At 46.3% G+C, this 18,173-nt stretch overlaps 1 protein-coding gene across 4 annotated transcripts in view; it reads right to left on the bottom strand.

The window, feature by feature from the left end:
- The window catches only part of LOC148010678 (uncharacterized), a 304,057-nt gene that overhangs the window by 102,829 nt on the left and 183,055 nt on the right, over positions 1-18,173 (bottom strand). For all 4 annotated transcript variants that reach the window (XM_087672005.1, XM_087672007.1, XM_087672006.1 and 1 more), the window contains 3 exons: positions 15,546-15,608; positions 14,812-14,874; positions 14,684-14,728 (listed from right to left, as the gene is read on the bottom strand). In XM_087672005.1, coding sequence (XP_087528131.1) covers positions 14,684-14,728; positions 14,812-14,874; positions 15,546-15,608 — 171 coding nt within the window. The remainder of the gene's footprint in view (positions 1-14,683; positions 14,729-14,811; positions 14,875-15,545; positions 15,609-18,173) is intronic.

Raw genomic sequence — 18,173 nt, 5'->3', positions numbered from 1 at the left:
AGATGTGGGGAGTATTCAGGGAATGCAAGCAAGATACGAGCCTAGGAGACTGCCATGGTAGCTATCATGAATATGCTGCTTACTCCTCAAGATGTCGATGTTGATATTGGTGTTGATATTGATGGAGGAAAGGAAAAACACCCAAAGAAGTAGAGTGAACTGCATATCTACCTGAAAACCTATGAAATGAATGGCCTCCAAGGTTGCCTCAAGGAAGAGAAGAACTCAGCCTCAGGAGGGGAAGACTTCATGCTAGTCCAGAGTGGGAAGCCCCATCAAGGAAGGGAAACCAAAAAGTGCCAAATGATCCAAGTCTTCACTTTGATCAACCGATAGGTCCTTTAAGGGTTAGGACCAACCTTCAAAAGAGAAGTTAGGAGCAAAAATACCACATAAGAAAACATGGATACTGCAATTTCAATGAAAAGTGCTTGTGAGTGCAATGTGTTGGGTTTGAATATGGTCCCACTACCAAAAGGTAGGTATGCTAAAGATGTAGGAAAGTAAGAGTAGGAATGTGCAATGGAAGAGAGAAGCTAGGCTAGAGCTTCCCTTGCAAGAATCAATTGATACACAGGTGGAAAGTGTGCTAGGATTGTGGATTGTGTCACCGAAATTTGAACTGGTAGAAGACTCCAAAATTTGCTAGAGTAGAACATCGCTAGTAGGAAAAGTGGGCTTAATTACTTTGGCTGCATACTTGATGAACATGATAACTAAGATATGGATAGGGACTCATCAAGTCCATCATCAAGGGAGACACAGAGTACATAAGGACCAAAGTCCATAGTAGTGGTATGGGCGGACTAATTAGATGACCTCTTTGGTGAAGCAAGGGTAGATAGTCCTGCCACCATGTGAGTAGTGGATCTACCCTAATGAGGTGGAGGATGACCCCCTCTTGGCTGTGGAAGTGGTGTATCCTCGCCTAATATGCTTAAGTTTCTAGGTGCAGAAGAGGGTCTAGTTGTGGGCGGATTGTCCTTGATCTTTGGGTGATACTTGTCGTCGAAATGGTTGGCCTTTTAGCAATGTTGACAATACCTATTCTTTTGGGGGACAATTTGCCAACCAGGTTTTAGTCCTAGAGGGCCGGATGAAGGTGAGGGTACTTCTTCCAACACTTCTCCTTAGGATGTGTTTGTTGAACTAAAATATGCATTACTTGCTGATCAGCCTCTTCGTCAATAGCCCCAAAACACAATAAAAATGCTCTTTTAGAGTAAAACCCTAAAACGGGGAGCAGTTCAAGAGAGTTCAGTGGAAACCCTAAAATGGGGAGCAGTTCGAGAGAGTTTAGTGGAAACCCTAATTTTTGGGGTGCCCTTCCACATCTATAAATAGATAGACTGCCCCCATTCAGCCATCATCCTTGTTTGCAGGTTACACCAGCCCACGCACCCTTTGCTGCTGTTGGCGGCCAGTTTCCAGCCAGCAGCTCGCCTCCATCTGCTGTCCAGCCATCATCGACTGCAGCCACATTATCTTCAGCCTATCCATTGCTGTAGGCGATAGCTCTCAGCTGTTGGCGACTGCTCCAGGCTGTCCCAGACTCTTGTTCAGCTTGCTGTCCATCATTTCCAAGGTTAGCCAGCCTGCGTTTTCAGCATTGCAGGCCCTGACACTCTCCGACACTGTTTCAGCCTGGTGTTTACAGTAGACTGTGCACAGTTTTCAGCCTCCGATCGGTGGTACACTGCTGTGTTTACCAATTTCCAGCCTCCAGATTGCTGGGTTTGATGACCAGCCTGTTGCCATTCACTATTTAGTACTCCTACACTCCGACTAGTGGTCACAGACTTGGGATCCGTCTTCGGTGGATGTCACACCCTGACATTGCTCTGCCCTTGAGCACACTGTACACTCATTCATTTACAGCATTCATTCACTTCAGAGTTGTGTTCTCTCTCTCCCTTCTTCTGTTTGTGTTTGAGTTTTGAGTTTTGAGTTTTGCGTTTAGGGTTTGAGTTTTTGAGTTTTGCGTTTAGGGTTTGATTTTTGCTCTCTGTGTCTATGTCTGTCTCTTTGTGTTTTTGTTATGGTCGTACACTCTGTGTGTCCTCAGTGCAAACCCTAGTAGTTTCCTTCACAGTGTCCCCTTCCCACAATGCTGGTATCGTGGCTTTGCTGAATCTGTGTCAAATCCTAAGGAATGCTCCTATGTCTCCTTCTTGGGCTTGGCCTTTGTTTTCTCCTTTTGCTCCCCACATCCCATACTTGCAATAAAAGATTTTGTGGAGCTGGATTCACTTGCTACCTCTTTTAGATGCTCATCATGCTCCAAGAGAAGCGGAGAAAGCTCCTCCCATAGAAAAGTCTCTTGGATCCTTGATGTAAGAAGGATGGTGTAAAAGACATTGTCTTTCAGAGATGGTATTTGAGTCAAAAGAATCATGGCCACATCTACCAAAGAGATGATCTTGCTGAGCGAAGAAAGCTCATTCCTCATGTCCTCCAACCTGTTGATGTGATGCTTCATGGAAGGAGAGTCATCAATAGTGAGCGTTTGTTATTTCTTCTCAATAGTAATCCAGTGGGCAAATGACTTTTAATGACATAAAGAAGTAAGCTTTATCCACACTTTCACTACTTACTGCAACCTATGCATATGCACTAGGATAGAATCTTGCAAGCTCATAAAGAGAAAAGATCAAGCTTTAGAATTAAGCTGATCCCATAGCGTTGCATAATCCATCATTAATCCCACTTTGGGATCCTCCACGGGATGAGGAATAGGGTGGGTAACAAACTCCCAAAGATTGGTGTCAAGAATACATTCCATCTTACAAGACCAAAGCGAATAATTTGATCCATCCAAACAATCTTCTTCGGGGAGAGAAGGAAGAATAGGCATCTGCACTGATGGTGCCATCATAGGCATCCTAGGGCATGCCCTATGGGAGACATGAGGAGAGGGGGAAGGAGATGAGATGGTTCCCATTTAGAACAGGGGTGGGACCTCCAATCTTTGTGATGATCACGCTGCCTCTCAAAGGGAGTATGAATAGACTTCTCATTTGAGTCATCAAAGCCTCGGAATTGATGATAAGACATCTTAAACAGTTGAGGGGTCTTCTCTCGATGGGGGAACCTCTCTACCCTCGCTTTGGCGATGATACCATGTGAGAGTGTGCAAAGGAAGAGAATCATGAACATAGAGAGAAAAAGAGAGAAGAACAGAAAGTAGAAAGACAAGAATGATCTGCACTAAACAAAGAAGAAGGCTGAATATAGTGAGGACTGATCAGTCCCTACATGCAGCCCAAGGCATCAGTGAGGTCACCAGATCAGGCTGAATAATAATGACAGCATCGCCAATAGTGATGGAGACGGTGATGGTGACGGAGAGTATGTAGCTTGCTGTCCAAGATGGAGACGGAGAAGATTAGAGCACTTGTATGTCAGAAAGTGAATAACTGACCAGCTACTTGGGTACAGATATAAATAGCCAAACATGCTGGAAACTAGCTGGCCAGCAATAAAATATGCCAAAAATGCTGGCTGATGTGCACAACTGCTGACATGGCAGTAATAAATGCTGGCGACTGCACAATAAATGCTGATGTGGCAGTTCGCAGCCATTTGGGGCTGCACAGGTGCCAGACAAACACTCCTAAACTGATTGAAAGAGGAAATGCAGACTCTAGAATAAGTTGCCTCCTCTATCAAAGCACATGACAGACATGTTAGATCTCCTAATGTCCTGTTTGACTCAGGTTGAGGCTCACTGGCACGGGATGATAGTGCATGACAAACATGACTGCTAATAGCGTGAACCTCGAGATAGCTGTGTTTTTGCTCTTAGTTACTCCATGACATAATTTTCAGCATCTTCATCATTGACTGGCCCTCGGGTATCGCATTTTCATCACCCTCAGCTCTAGTCTACTGCATTGACATCATCTTTGGTGGTTTTTCTACACTCCGGATCCATACATGCACAACCACACTCTCTAACACTCTTCCTCAGCAAACTCCTACAAGAGTCCATGGTTGTTGGACACCTCTGGTCCTTGAGTATCTAGAGATCTCTACAATCTTCATCATTTCTATGGCATTCATCCATTAGATTATATTCTTCTCCTTTCGCATTTCATGTTCTCACCTGAGTTATCTCTATCTTAGTCGTGTTCACATACTCTCATTCTTCTCTGCAAACCCTAGTGTACCTTCACATGGTATTAGAGCGAATGATCTTCTAAAGAGTATCCTATACAACTGGTGAAAATTTTGGTTTGCCCATGCAACATGCAACTAACTCAATATCTTGGATACCTCTTTCTTGGGAGCCTTTTGTGTGTGCTCAGGCGTCTCTCCTTCATTGGAGGCCCTGAGGTGGTGTTATTTTCTCAATCAAAAGGACAACACATTGTCTCCCTTCTTGTCATTGCCTACCATGGGAAGTTCAGAGGTGGCAAGAAATCTCAAGACTGGACGGCACGTCCTAAAAAGGGTAATGCCCTTCTTTCAATGGAACTAAAGAACCTAGAGCGAATGAATAACCAGTTAGGAGGTATATAGTGCTGAACTATATCGAGCTGACAATAGAAGTAAGTGTCAGAATCAAAGCTCTTGAGAAAAGTATATCTCCTCCTCTTCATAGTCTCCAAACTGACCTGTAAGCTCTCCCATCTCCCACGGAGAGAGTGGACAATCTCTCTCCAAATCTTAGAGAAAGTCTCTGCAGTAGATACGTCCAATAAACCTATTGCATGGTTGGATCTTATGTACAAAGTCATAACGCTAGCTATGAGCTCCCATTTGTGACAGTGCCCGTATGTTCACACCGAGAAATCTGGTTTCTTATTGCCTCTCTTGCTTCTATAAGAAGGGGGCAATGCAACATTGTAGGGTGTGAAGATGTAATAACACAGCAGGTCTGGCACAGCTGAGAGAGCATACTGCTTTGAGGAACCCATCCACACCGTACATACCTACTGTACACCTCTACATAATGAGATGGCCCAATTGTACACATTAAAATTTTCTATGTGGAAATAAAGTATGGTCATTCACTATATTCAATCTAGAGAAGCTATGATCATTTGTTGGACTCAAATGCATGACAAATTTTGACTTTTGGGGAGGAAGAGCTGGATCTAGGTCCATCTAGGTCCAGCAGCAAGCACCTCATTGTTTTCCTTCTTGAATTTAAGAAGGATCATGACAAGGTTTCTCAAGGGCACCATGCTGACCATGGCCTTCTCAAATCGGCCTGTTAGTGGTAACAGCCTTATACTCCTCTGCATGGAAATATTCTTATCCGAGGAGAACAGAGATTCAATATTCAGTTCTCAGTCATGCAGGGTGTCCCCCTAGCACCTTTCTTCTTTGTTTGTAATGGAAACCATGAAATATTTATTAGAGATAGATGTGATAGTATCAGAGGTGTCAAGCTACCCCTTGTAGATCAGGATGATCTTTCAGATGCATATAGAAGCAATGGGTTATGTCTAGGACTCTGCATAGTGTTTCCATTCATCATCCAAGGAACTCCTGGAGGGGAAAATGAAGCATTTCCTTTTCATAGATGATGAATAAGGGTAATATTTAAGGCAATCCTGCAATACATGTCTCATCTACTTTGCTTGTGGGACAATACCCTAGAACATTAGACACCAAAACTCCTTGATGTGAGCAAGCCAAATTTAGAACTCCTAAAAATGTTCAGTATTGTGACAAGGTAGTATATAGATTGTGCAGGATTGTAAATTCTTGGCCACAGAAAGCTCATGGCCTCAAGAAGGTGAAAATATTTTGATTAGAGGCCCAGGAAAACTGTACTTAAAATTGAAAAGGATCAAAGGATGGAACCAAGGGAGCAAAGATAGACAGTCCCCCATTGAGAAGATTGAGTGCAAGCTTCCATTATATCCCATTGCCACTGTATCCATAATTGCTCCCTCACCATCCATTGTTTCCTAGCATTAGACTAGTTAGACTAGGAAAGCAACTCTGCCCATCGTGTCGCGTGAGCTACCCCTGCCCCAACTGTTTGCCATGCCACCATCGCCCAGTCAATTGCGATCACCCGCTTGTGCCCTCTCCATCGCCAACGCTAGAACCCCCCCCCCTCCACCCCCCCCCTGCCGGGGCCCGTTACCTTGCCCTGGCTGTCGCCCTTGACCTCGCCATTTGCCGCTGCCCTGTCGCCCCCCCTGCCTGCACTCCTGCCTGCCTAACAACTGCCCGCCCACCCCCCCTGCCTGCGCCCCTGTCTGCAGCTGTACCCGACCTGCTTTCCCCCCACCTGCAGATCAGTGGCGCGCCTGCCCTGCCAAAGGTGGACCTTTGATGTGTAGGTTTTCCCCCCGCTTGCGGATCAATGGAGCGCCTGCCTTGCCAAAGGTGGACCAAGATGCCATGGCTATGCTGATTGCAAAGCTGAGAGATTGAAGGAGGCTTTAAAGAACCCCTTGCACTGCCCCTCTTGCCTCCACCCTGCAGCACACGGTCCCACTTGACAGACCCACCATCCGTACTTGCCCCCCCCCCCCCCCCAACACACACACACACAAGTTGCTCCTTTCCTCTGCAACAACTTGCCCCCACACCGGTAGCAAAGCAACACGGTATGCAGGCTCTCAACAGGGATGCACAATGGAAACCTCCGGTTAGACGCTGGTGCATTTTGAGTGCCCCCAGTCAAACACCTTGCACATTATCCTCTCTGAGGAACACTCTTAGCCATCCATGGCACAGAGCTAGAGTTGAAAGAAACAACGATCTTTGGTTAGGTTGTTGGACACTCCCCATCGAGGGCTCAGCTTTGGGATTGACTCCACTCCATGCTGTGCATTGGCACAGTGCAGATCACAGATGCAGTCCTCATGGGCCAAGGGATCTTCATGGTTCGACTCACCTCTGCGGACGCAGCTCGTAAGTTAGTGGAGAGCTCACCCTATGCCTCCACGAAGGGGGTCATTTACATTGTTCTCTGGTATAGCGGCTTCACAGTGGAGACATTTGCGCTCCATAACAGATTTCTCAGACATCCAGTCACTTTACTTTTCCCTGGACTGGTGGTAGGGTATCGCCAGTTAGTGGAGGACTTTGGAGGGCTCTTCGGCACAGTTCTTCCTGCCTCCTTCGCGGATGCAGTGATAGCTACAGGAGTCCCAAAGGTACGAGTGGCCGTGAAAGACACAAAGAGTATACCAAAGTTCCTAGAGTTTGAGGCAGGAGACCACTTCTTTAGGCAGCAGGTCATTGTGATTGGGCAACCAGGGCAGTGCCTGCGCTACCATGACTTTGGGCATCAGGCAGTAGATTGCACGTGTTTTAGAGCCAAGTTGGCTCCGTCAACATGCCCGCAGGTGGATGTTGACGGCTTTACAGGGGTCTAGAGACAATAGAGAGGGAGACGGCAGGGGGGCTGTAGTCAGCTCCTCTGACATAGCCACTGTAGCAAGGAGCAGGAGGGTGAGCGACGGCCCCTCGACAGAGCACTCCACAGCCCCCCCTGCCCGCCCCACCTGGCAAGACCGCAGTCCCCCACATCCACCACCCGCGCCATAGGCTACGTCACCTGAGATTCCACAGCCCCCACACCCACCCCCTCCACCTCCCATGGATCCCCCACTGACCGTGGCCCACAGCACCCCCCCCCCCCCCTCCAGGGCCACCAACACCCCCCCCCCCCCTCCAGGGCCACCAACACCCTCCCCCCCCGCCCCCTCCCCAACACCCGCCACGTACCTCCAACCACCCCACCATCCCTCGATCTTCTCCCCCCCCACCACCTCCCCTGCCGAGCATCCCCCCTCATCCACACCCGGTATAGGTGATCCCCCTTGGCTCACCCCTCCTCCTCCCACAGGAGGTGATGAGCTATATACGTCTACATCCTCCTCGCACCAACAGTCTTGCCCTCCCCACACAGCCACCAGCTCATCTGTCCCTGCCGCCCGTCACACTTTCTCGAGATAGGCGCAGCTGTTACCACAAGAGTTCTTCCGCAGTGGCCCGTGGTCCTACCTGAGAGTTGCGGAGCGCGAAGAGATCCCACTACCTCTAGAGGTGGGGATGTTTATGGTACGTAAGTCAAGGAGGGGCAAGGTCCATCTACTAGCACCACCGGATGGACCAAACTACGCCTTCTTCTTCCAGTCCTCACTCAGGGGATTGAACGATGACACAGATAGAGGAGGTGAAGAGTCAGGTGGTGGACCACATCTCCCAATGGAGAGGAGAAGAAGGACTAGCACTATTTGCACAACAGCATTGGCCAGGTTGCATGGTGGACATTAATTGGTGGGCTGGTGCCGAGGTCCCACACTTGAGCATTATCTTTCGAGTCCCTCCACACTGGAGAGCTCTGATGGATGTGATCGAGTGGCCCCTGGCACAGGCGGCCTGTTTCTACTAGTGTACAAAGTCACGATTCTCAGCTTGGCTAATAGATGCATTGGTGGTACCACCTGGAGCATCTATCACCCCTACGGTCCGCCCGAGGGCCACCATGGGGGACTGGGGGTAGTGCTTTAGGTACTTGGAAGAGGTCCTTGTACTCTTCTAAAAGAGTTCTCAATGCTGAATTCTTTACTGTTTTAGTGGACTGATCTGAATTTTCTTTATTTAACTGCAATACAAAGATTTGGGACCGTTTCTTGAACTCTTTCTTGAGTTGTTTGCTGGTAATGAGCTGAAATTCACTATTATTTTGAATTCTTTACAAGTGAATGAGCTGTCCCGCACTGACAAACTCCATATACGGCAGGGAAAATTCCATGGTTATAGTGGCCAGAGTTTTCAGCCAATCACAACCCAAGACAACATCTATAGGCCCCATTTCCAATGCAATTAAATCCAATTGCTGTCCAAAATTTTCAGCAAGCTGAATATGAACAGCAGGGCATACTTGCGTGCTAATTTCTTCATCCCCATTGGCAACTTGCACCTTCAATGGCTGCTGTAAATCAGTGGGAAAACACTTCAGCCTGTCCATGACTGCTCTGTTAATGAAACTATGAGTGCTACCACTGTCTACGAGTATAAACACATCCTTCCCATGAATTTGGCCCTTAATACGCAATGTATTAGGGCTTCTGGATCCTGTCCAAGCATCCATAGATATGGTATAAGCAGTGGCAGCATGTATTTCAGCATGTGGTTCAATGCTTCTACCCATACCTCATGATACATGGCCACCAGGGTTAAAAGGAAAAGAGTCAGCAAGGTCAAAGAACTCTTCTTGACCAAACTCTTCATCAACATCATCTGTTTCAGCAGTCATCATAAAAGCATGTGTATCCTCAGGGTCCTCCTCTAAGTCCTCAAATACCAACATGCTGTGAACCCGTGCCTTAGCATTTCTAAAAGCACATTTTGAGGCATGATCAGCTATATATTTTTTGCCACACTTGAAACGAAGCCCTTTTTCCTTTCTTTCTTTATACAAATCCATGGGAATGGACTTTGGACTACCAAAGGCTGAAGCATTTTTATTTCTGTTGTCCCCCTGCCTATTATCCATTCTTGGGCTGTTTGTTGTCCTTAAATTACCTTGTGGTCTTGAGGCATTAAAAGTGGGGTATGTAGGGATTTTTGGAGTGCTGAATGGCATGTTACCACCACCATAATTGACCCCAAACTGCCCCGGCCTTATAGCACCTCTTTGCTATCCAAAATATGACTGCATATGTCCTCTCTGCTGCCCAAACACTGGCTGAGATGACCCTCTCTGCTGCCCAAACACTGGCTGAAATAAAAAGGCTGAAGCATTTATATTTCTGTTGTCCCCTTGCCTATTATCCATTCTTGGGCTGTTTGCTGTCCTTTAATTACCTTGTGGTCTTGAGGCATTAAAAGTGGGGTATGTGGGGATTTTTGAAGTGATGAATGGCATGTTACCACCACCATAACTGGCCCCAAACTACCCCAGCCTTATAGCACCTCTTTGCTATCCAAAATATGACTGCATATGTCCTCTCTGTTGCCCAAACACTGGCTGAGATGCCCTCTTTACTGGCCATACTGAAATGAAGCATCCCGGCGATACTTGCGAGAATACCTCTCAGCCAATTCAATAGCTTGGAACAAATTCGATGGATTTTAAGCTGAAACATTAGCCGAGAGTTGGGGATCTAGCCCATACACATACTTGTGTAACTTGGCATCATCACTAATCGAATCAACATACATGGTAAGGTTGAGGAATTGATTTGTGTATTCTCTAACAGCAAGACCACGCTGTTCAAGGCCATACCATTGGCGGGCAAGCTTTTCTTTCTCCACCAGTGAGACAAATACTTGCACCATGAGTGCCTTGAATGCTTCCCACGAGTTCACTTACTGATTTTCTCTTTTAATGTACCTCCACCATGTATGTGCAAATCCTTCCAAGTGGATTGTTGCAAAATGGATCTTTTGGTCATCACTACAGGGCAAGATGTCAAAATAATCCTCAAGCTTGGAGAGCCACTCTTCGAGTTCAGCTGGAGATGATGACTGACCATTGAATTTTGAGAAAATAATCTTGTCTCTCAGCTCTCTTTCATGATTAGGCGGCTGTCCCATATATCCAAACTGAGGCTGATCCACGTGGCTACCAAAAAATGAACCATTGTTAGAGAAATTTCTGCCAAAAGATGGCTGAACTCGCATAGATGGCATGGGTCCTTGTGATGACTGAAAATTACTCCTCATTGCATTGTTCATGGGCTCCTCTTGTCTATGTGAAGGCTCTCCCTGTTCAAAAGTGCTGTTAGGGATGAGCTATCCCAGTGGAGACCGATCACCTTATTGCCAGTTGTCCATGAGGCACTGGCAAAGATGATTGGTAGGCAACTCCGCCCCATACTTCTAGACATCATTCATGACACACAGACAGGCTTTGTCCAGGATAGGAGCATCCTAGACAATGTCTTGAGGCGACAGGGTGGGCCTAGCACAGTGGCCAGGGATTGGCTGTACTACTGGATTTTGAGAAAGCCTATGATAGGGTGGAGGGCACCATGGAGAGGTTGGGCTTTCCCCAAGCATGGATCCATGGGGTCTCTGCACTTTACACATTGGCTACCAACAGGGTTCTCATAGGTAGAAGGAGAGGAGAGGAGTTTCGACTGGAGAGATCGGTACGGAAAGGTTGCCCACAGGCCTCGTGGGACTTCTTGGAGGGCATCATGGAGAGGTTGGGCTTTCCCCAGGCATGGATCCATGGAGTCTCTGCACTTTACAGATCGGCTACCAATAGGGTTCTCATAGGTGGTAGGAGAGGAGAGGAGTTTCGACTGGAGAGATCGGTACGGAAAGGCTGCCCATGGGTCCCGTATGTGTTTCTACTCTTTGCAGAGGCGATGTCTCACTTCCTCAGATCATGTGTGAGTGGGTTACACGGCCTCCAACTTTCGGTGAGAGAGGACACAGAGCTGTTAGACTCAGAGTATGCAGATGATACAATACTTTACATAGAGAATGATGAGTTGATGCTAGAGAGAGTGAGACTAGCTTTGGAGGTGTTTTGTACTTCAACGGGAGCGAAAATCAACTGGCAGAAGTCGATTGGTTTCCTTATAGACCCGGACTCTAGTATGGAGTGGGGCATCCACTTGGGATTTAGATGGGTGTGCAGAGGGTAGACCGTCTGTTACCTAGGGTTCTAGGTGGGACTCCACATCACCCCCACCCAGCAGTTTCTTCTAGTCCTCAACTCTATTCGGAGGAAGTTGACCTATTGGAGTACTGCTTGCCTCTCCCTAGCAGGCCGAGACCTGGTGGTCAACTAGGTCCTCCTAGCGATGGCTTGGTACATCGCCTCATGTTGGTGCTTCTCCTCGTCTTGTGTTGCTCAGCTTCGCCGCCTAGTGCGGAATTTCCTTTGAGCTGGATCACATGGTTCCAGGGGCTCTCGAGCCAAGGCAGTGTGGGCGACCATCATCCGGCATCAGTCAAATGGAGGGCTTGGGATCATTGACCCAGAGTATCAGAGTATGGCCCCTTTGGACAAGCTTGTAGTCTGCGGTCTCACACCAGGAAGGCAAGCCTGGAAGGTTCTATTGTAGGAGGGTCTCCAGGAGTGTAGATCGAGGCTTGGAGAGGATTGGAGACTGTCGTTGAGATAGAACTTCACGATGGCCCAGATCACACCCCCTAGATCCCCCTTCCTACGTAGCTTACTTTGTGTGTGGTAGGGGTGTAAGGCCCTAATTCAAAGCCCCCCATGTTGCCAAGGGGAGATAGACCGCTAGATGGTGATCTGGAATCCCCAGTCAGAGATCAGGAGGGGATACAGATTGGTGAGGGCCCCCACATAAAGTGGGTTGTTGGGAGGCCGTCGCACCATCAGAACCTGGCAAGAGGTGTATAGGTTGGTGGATGAGGAGGTGTTGCTTTGGGCATCAGGCTGCTAGAGAGGAGTCGAGTTAAGGAGAAGGGAGATCGACGTAGCAATACCTTAGGAGTGGCTTGGCCCCCCGGTATGAGAGACGGTAGAGCTCGGGGAGGTATGGGCCATCAAGTTTTCACCGACATGTATCCCCCTATAGGTGGCAAGTAGAGTGGGCGGTGCCTTGCATGGGACTTTCTTCACTGTTTAGGAGAGGGGGCGTCTGGCCCTTGACAGAGGGCAGCAGGATGAGGGGATAGCTGTCCTTTCATGGAGGAGGATTCGAGTGGTGGGCCTTTAGGGGAAGGCATGGTGTTTGGACCCCTATGTTTTCTGGGAGGAGGTCCGGGAGTGGCGCCTTTGGATTTGGGAGGGCAGACCACTTGATGAGCTGGAGTGGGATCCAGGAGAGTGGCTATTGACGGCCACTGCGGTCACTAAGAAGCCACCGAGGTTCTTGGAGTACACAGCTAGGATTGGCAGACACGTGCTGATGTAGGAGGACATGGACTAGGCACCGTCGCGTAGCAGGTACTGGGCGGAGCATAGCATCTCGAATGCTTTCCGACGGACTTTCTAGCACCACCTATGGGACAATTGGAGGCCGAGGAGGGTATCGTATTTTGTATGGCTGGTGGCACATGGAGGCCCGACTGTAGGGAGTTGGTTAGCCCAGATACAGAAGGACAGAGGATGTAAACGTTGTATACAGTAATTTCTAGAAACTCCAAAGCACTGCCTTTGGTCGTGTGAGTCGGCGCAGCTAGTATGGAGAGGAGCATGCCACATCCTCTACCGCAAAGCATCCAATGTTGGATGTACCTCATGGGGAGCTTTCTATTGGCAAGTAGTCAACCAGGGTCGTCACCTTCTATATGAGGCTGGGATGCAGGACACGATCTTCCTTATTGAGGCTGGGTTGTGCACAGTAGTCGGCTTGGAGGCTCTACCGATCCGCAAGGTATTGGAGCCCACAGCAGACCGCTCTGAGGTATGGGAGATTGTAGGGAGTTTCACTGGACGGCATATTTGGAAGGTGCGGTGTCAGGAGGTTTTTGGAGGAGAGAGACTTTCTGTACAGGTGACTTTGGTAGAGCTCTGGACCTCCATCATCCACTCCCTTTGCGGCCGATGGGACCAGGTGCAGGGCAAGTCTCGAGCTCGTCAGGAGGTCTGTTTTCACTTCATGCACACTTGGGGCTGCTAGGACTTATTTTTCGTGATGCAGGCAGGCAATCCCAAATGGCGATACACCCCCCCCTCCATGGCTTCTTGGCCCCATCCCCCCCCCTAGACTGGCCTGAGAGGCCTGTATATTTGATATATTTGTGACTCTGCATCAGCTCCAGCTAGTCTGTTGAGCATGAGCACTTCTTTGTATTCAAGGTTTTTTTGAAGTAATATAATAAGCCACACTTTATTTGCAAAAAAAAAAAAGAAAAAACCCATTTCCTAGAGATCCAGTGAACTCAACATGCTTGTAATCATTTCCAAGAAAAAGGACATGAGTAAATGAGAATAGGTTCCCTACTAAGATGACTCAGGAAATCTAATTCACAAGTCCATGAGAGTGGAAGGAATTGGTGAACTTGCACATCCAATTAAGCCTTGGGGGCATAAGAAAATTGTGACTCTGCATCAGCTTCAGCTAGTCTGTTGAGCATGAGCACTTCTTTGTATTCAAGGTTTTTTTAAAGTAATATAATTAGCCACACTTTATTTGCAAAAAAAATAAATTAAAAACAATCCCATTGCCTAGAGATCTAGTGAACTCAACATGCTTGTAATCATTTCCAAGAAAGAGGACATGAGTAAATGAGAATAGGTTCCCTACTAAGATGACTCAGGAAATCTAATTCACAAGTCCATGAGAGTGGAAGGAACTGGTGAACTTGCACATCCAATTAAGCCTTGAGGTGTTTTTTTTTTCAGCCAATTGCTGCTTCCCATCTGATAGAATCTTAGAAAACATGGTATTAAGTTGTTGGAGTCAGAACAGCTACCATGCTATGGAGTTGTCTTAAAGATCAACAAAAAGCACTTTTCATAAGAACAAGAAACTGGACTTTGATAGTGGTTGCCATGAAAGTAGCAAGAATTGTTGTAACTATGATGGTAGTTGGAAACTGGCAATGGGGAGCTTAAACTGTCAGAAAAGGAGGCAACTAAACAAAGGATGTAGCAAATAATTGAAGGTAATAAAGATGATACTAAGAGTCTGTATCACTGTTCAATAAGTTATTGATTAAAGATGACTAACCATTCCATAAATTCTGAGTCCTTCCATTTTCTCTCACTCAAAATACAACTGGATGCTCTATGTTTGAACAAAATATATGCTCAGGAGTTTCTTAATACCTCAGAGTATGCAGCATTGAGCTCCTTCAAAAGCTTTGCATTTTCCTGTAAATAACTGCAAGTTAAACACTCTATCACCACCGCAATACATTGTGCATAATAATCATTATGTTCTACTCCTTACTCACCTGACCTAGCTGCTTTATCTGGTGCTCAAAATCCCCAAATTTTACCTCCAGCTCCTTCAGTTTCTACAACCCACAGGAAGACTGCAAAGTTACCAAGCATATCAACAAAGTAATCAAACAATTCTCAACAGGAAAACATTAGCCTTGTGACGTAAGTGCACAAAAATAGCAAAATTTTACAGGATGGCCTCCCGGATCAGTGCCACAAACAGGGGGGTGGATGCCTCCCGGATTAGAGTGTGATCCAACTATAGAAAGCTCAGATCTAAAAAGAGACTACAACTGGGCGGACACATTTCTATGCTGACATAACATTGTTGCATTCAAACACTTCTCTTGTGAAAAGATGCAATCTTTTTCGTGTACTGTGATGCTGTCCATCCTTCTAGCCCACATCAACATCATTTGCACTAGAGAAAATTAATTTACTTTGGAAAACAGGCCACTCTTTGGATAGATTTAGGCAAGTAAAAGGTTCTAGAGTAAACCAACTATTTGGATACATCCAGCAAGAAAGACCAGGTGAGTCACATTATATCTCCATTCTTCAACAATAAACATAGACTCTCAAGATTGGAGACCTAATATGGTCCTCCCAACTGCTAGAGCTGAACCACACGTTCATATACTGGAATCATAGTCTTGCAACAGCCTCTTGACTTATTTGTCTTTATTTTAATATTGTTAATACAAGATAAATTGCTTATTTATGAATGGCTTGAGGACGAATTTACCTGCTGAGCTGCAACAGCCTTTTTGTCCTCTATTTTGTCCCCAATCTCTCCTTTTAATGGCTTCTAATCATGTCTTTAAAAAGTGAATATTAGTTTCTATTCAAAAACTTCATCCGAATTCATTGTGGAACTCTAAAAACATGACTAACAGTTTCACATGATCACTAGCTGCTATTTTTGTGGAACTCACATGACTTTAAAAACAATTGAGTTCACATGACTAACATTAGCCTTGTGACGTAAGTGCACAAAAATAGCAAAATTTCCAGTCAATTGAGTTCACATGACTCACAAGATCACAAGATCACATGACTCTAAAAACATTGTGGAATTCTGGCTGGAAATCTCTTCAATAAGTCATCCTCAACTAAGTACTGTACTGTGTAGTTCAATCGTTATATTTTGACTCATTCACTTCATTCCCAAGAGAAAGCCAAGTTGTAATGAAGTGTAAAACGTGAAAAGACTGCCAACATAAATGATTACTCCAGGATGGATGAGAAAGAAAACTGGATGTGTGAACACTTACTCACACACTCACAAAGATAGAGTAAGAAATGAAGAGGTACAATTAAGTGCCAACTGATCTCAACTCAATGAAGAGCATAACTGGACTACAGGTGAAAATGATGTGAATATGCAATAATAGCATGCCTTGAGGTGTCTCAAATGTGCACACACTGGGATAAACTGTGAGTGAGCCCAAAACAAAGCTAAACAATCCATAATAAAGAGTCCATGCATGTGCTGCATGGCTATCAAAGGCTGAAATTGTGACCCGATAGCAACCACTACCCCATATTGTGTGGAAGAATGACTTCTATACATCTCGCGTAAATCTTACATATATAAGATTGCCCTGCAAGTTGTTTGTTCGACGTAAAATATATTTCAATTTCCAGTCAATTGAGTTCACCCCAGCATATAATAGGAATATTGACATGGTTCAGTCCCAGCTGTCTCTCACCTCCTGCTCATATGCTTGGAATCTCCCTACAGCCTCTCCCTTCCACCCTCTGAGAGTCTGAATGATGTCATGACAAATGCAAGAAAGGGACTCTGATGTAAAGGTGCTGCTCTATATGCCTGCTGCATCTCAATACCCAGATGTACCTAGCAATGATGTTACCAATGAGTTCCCATTTGTAACAAGGACTTGCTGTCCACTCTGTCTGAGAAAAGTTGGGAGTGGGGATACAATGCACTGCTAGTGGTCTGTTTGAAAGGCTTTAGACTCTCCTGGAAACCCTCATATCCACTATAAGGCCCTCTGTCTGTAACCCACACTACTAGTCCCAAGCCTCTACGATCTCACCATGAGTGCAATAGGATACCAACCTAAGGATTCTCCTTCTGAACCCCTGAGGCCTGAGCAATCCCAAATTGAAGGTCTTTCTGTCTTCTCTTCTGCCCTGCATCTTGAATAATAACTCAGCCAGCCCTCAAGCAATGGCCTATTGCAAGACTCCTATGTGCCATAAGCCGTATGAGGAGTGAGATCTTGATTGGCCTCAAATTGTCCTCCATTTGTCTCTAGAACTCTATCAAAATGGGTAAGAGATGCCATGTCTAAACCAGTGCTGAGTACAGGGATCATCCTGTTCCTACTCATTTGGATTCTCCTTCCTGACATGGTATGGTACTGGAAAGAAAGGATGTCTGGATCTCAGTCCTGAATGGAATCTATCCACTCCTTCTGTGAACAACAATCTGGATCAATATACCTCTTCCAGTTATTACGCGCTACTAACATGATCATGTGCCTATTACAGCCAAAACAATTGGTCAATCGACCTCTCTTGTGACTCTGCCATCTTCCTCAACATTGAAGAGGAGGGTTTCCTGTCTCAATATAGCTATCACCAACAACAACACATTCAATTGCAAGAAGTGCCCTATTCAAGCCTGTGAGGTATAGAGAGCTGCCCAACAAAGGTAGTCTGCCCCAGAAAAGGTTTGATCTTAGCAAATGCCCACTTTGAGAACTGGCTTGCTTCTTGAAGAGAAAGGTCTGCCTCAACCTTTTCTATGAAAAATTTAGCAATATCTGACCAAGGATGACTCTGTACACATAAGGCCTGCAAAAGGGCCCAAAAAGGGGAAGAAGAGAAGAGTGAGGTGGAGATGGAATGCTACGTGCTGAGAATGCTCATGCAGCAAGTGCCACTTGGGCAATGTCCCTCGTGGGGAAATTGTTCACTTGTCCAAGCACCCTAGTACAAAGATGATGAAATCATGCAACGCATAGGAGGAATGTTGGACTTTGTGTGGTACCGAGAACCATAAGGATATGCCCATACTCGATCTCGGGAGTTGGCTCCATGCTGACCAAGTGACCAAGGCAAGAAGAAGAGGAGGAAGAAGATGTAGAGGATTCCTAAGATCCAAGATTTCCATCTGAAAGGTAACTTGTAGTAAATAACACTAGGCAGAGTGAACTGGAGAACCCAAAACTCAACCTCGGGAGAGAAGTCACTAGCTCCATGCATCCATGCAAGAAGGAATATGAAGGCCTCGTCACCAAGTTGCGGCTGAACCTCCAAGTACCCGATCTAGGTAGATCCTTGAGATCTTGGGTATCGATAGGTGAGATGACCACTAGAAGGAAGCCACTCCATCCAAGGGTAG

Source organism: Lygodium microphyllum, chromosome 29 (assembly GCF_053477565.2).
Source record: "Lygodium microphyllum isolate KBCC chromosome 29, Lygodium_microphyllum_v1.1.10, whole genome shotgun sequence".
NCBI classification, from domain to species: Eukaryota; Viridiplantae; Streptophyta; class Polypodiopsida; order Schizaeales; family Lygodiaceae; genus Lygodium; species Lygodium microphyllum.
The sequence above is the reverse complement of the archived record's forward strand: the minus strand, read 5'-3'. Positions and strand labels throughout refer to the sequence as shown.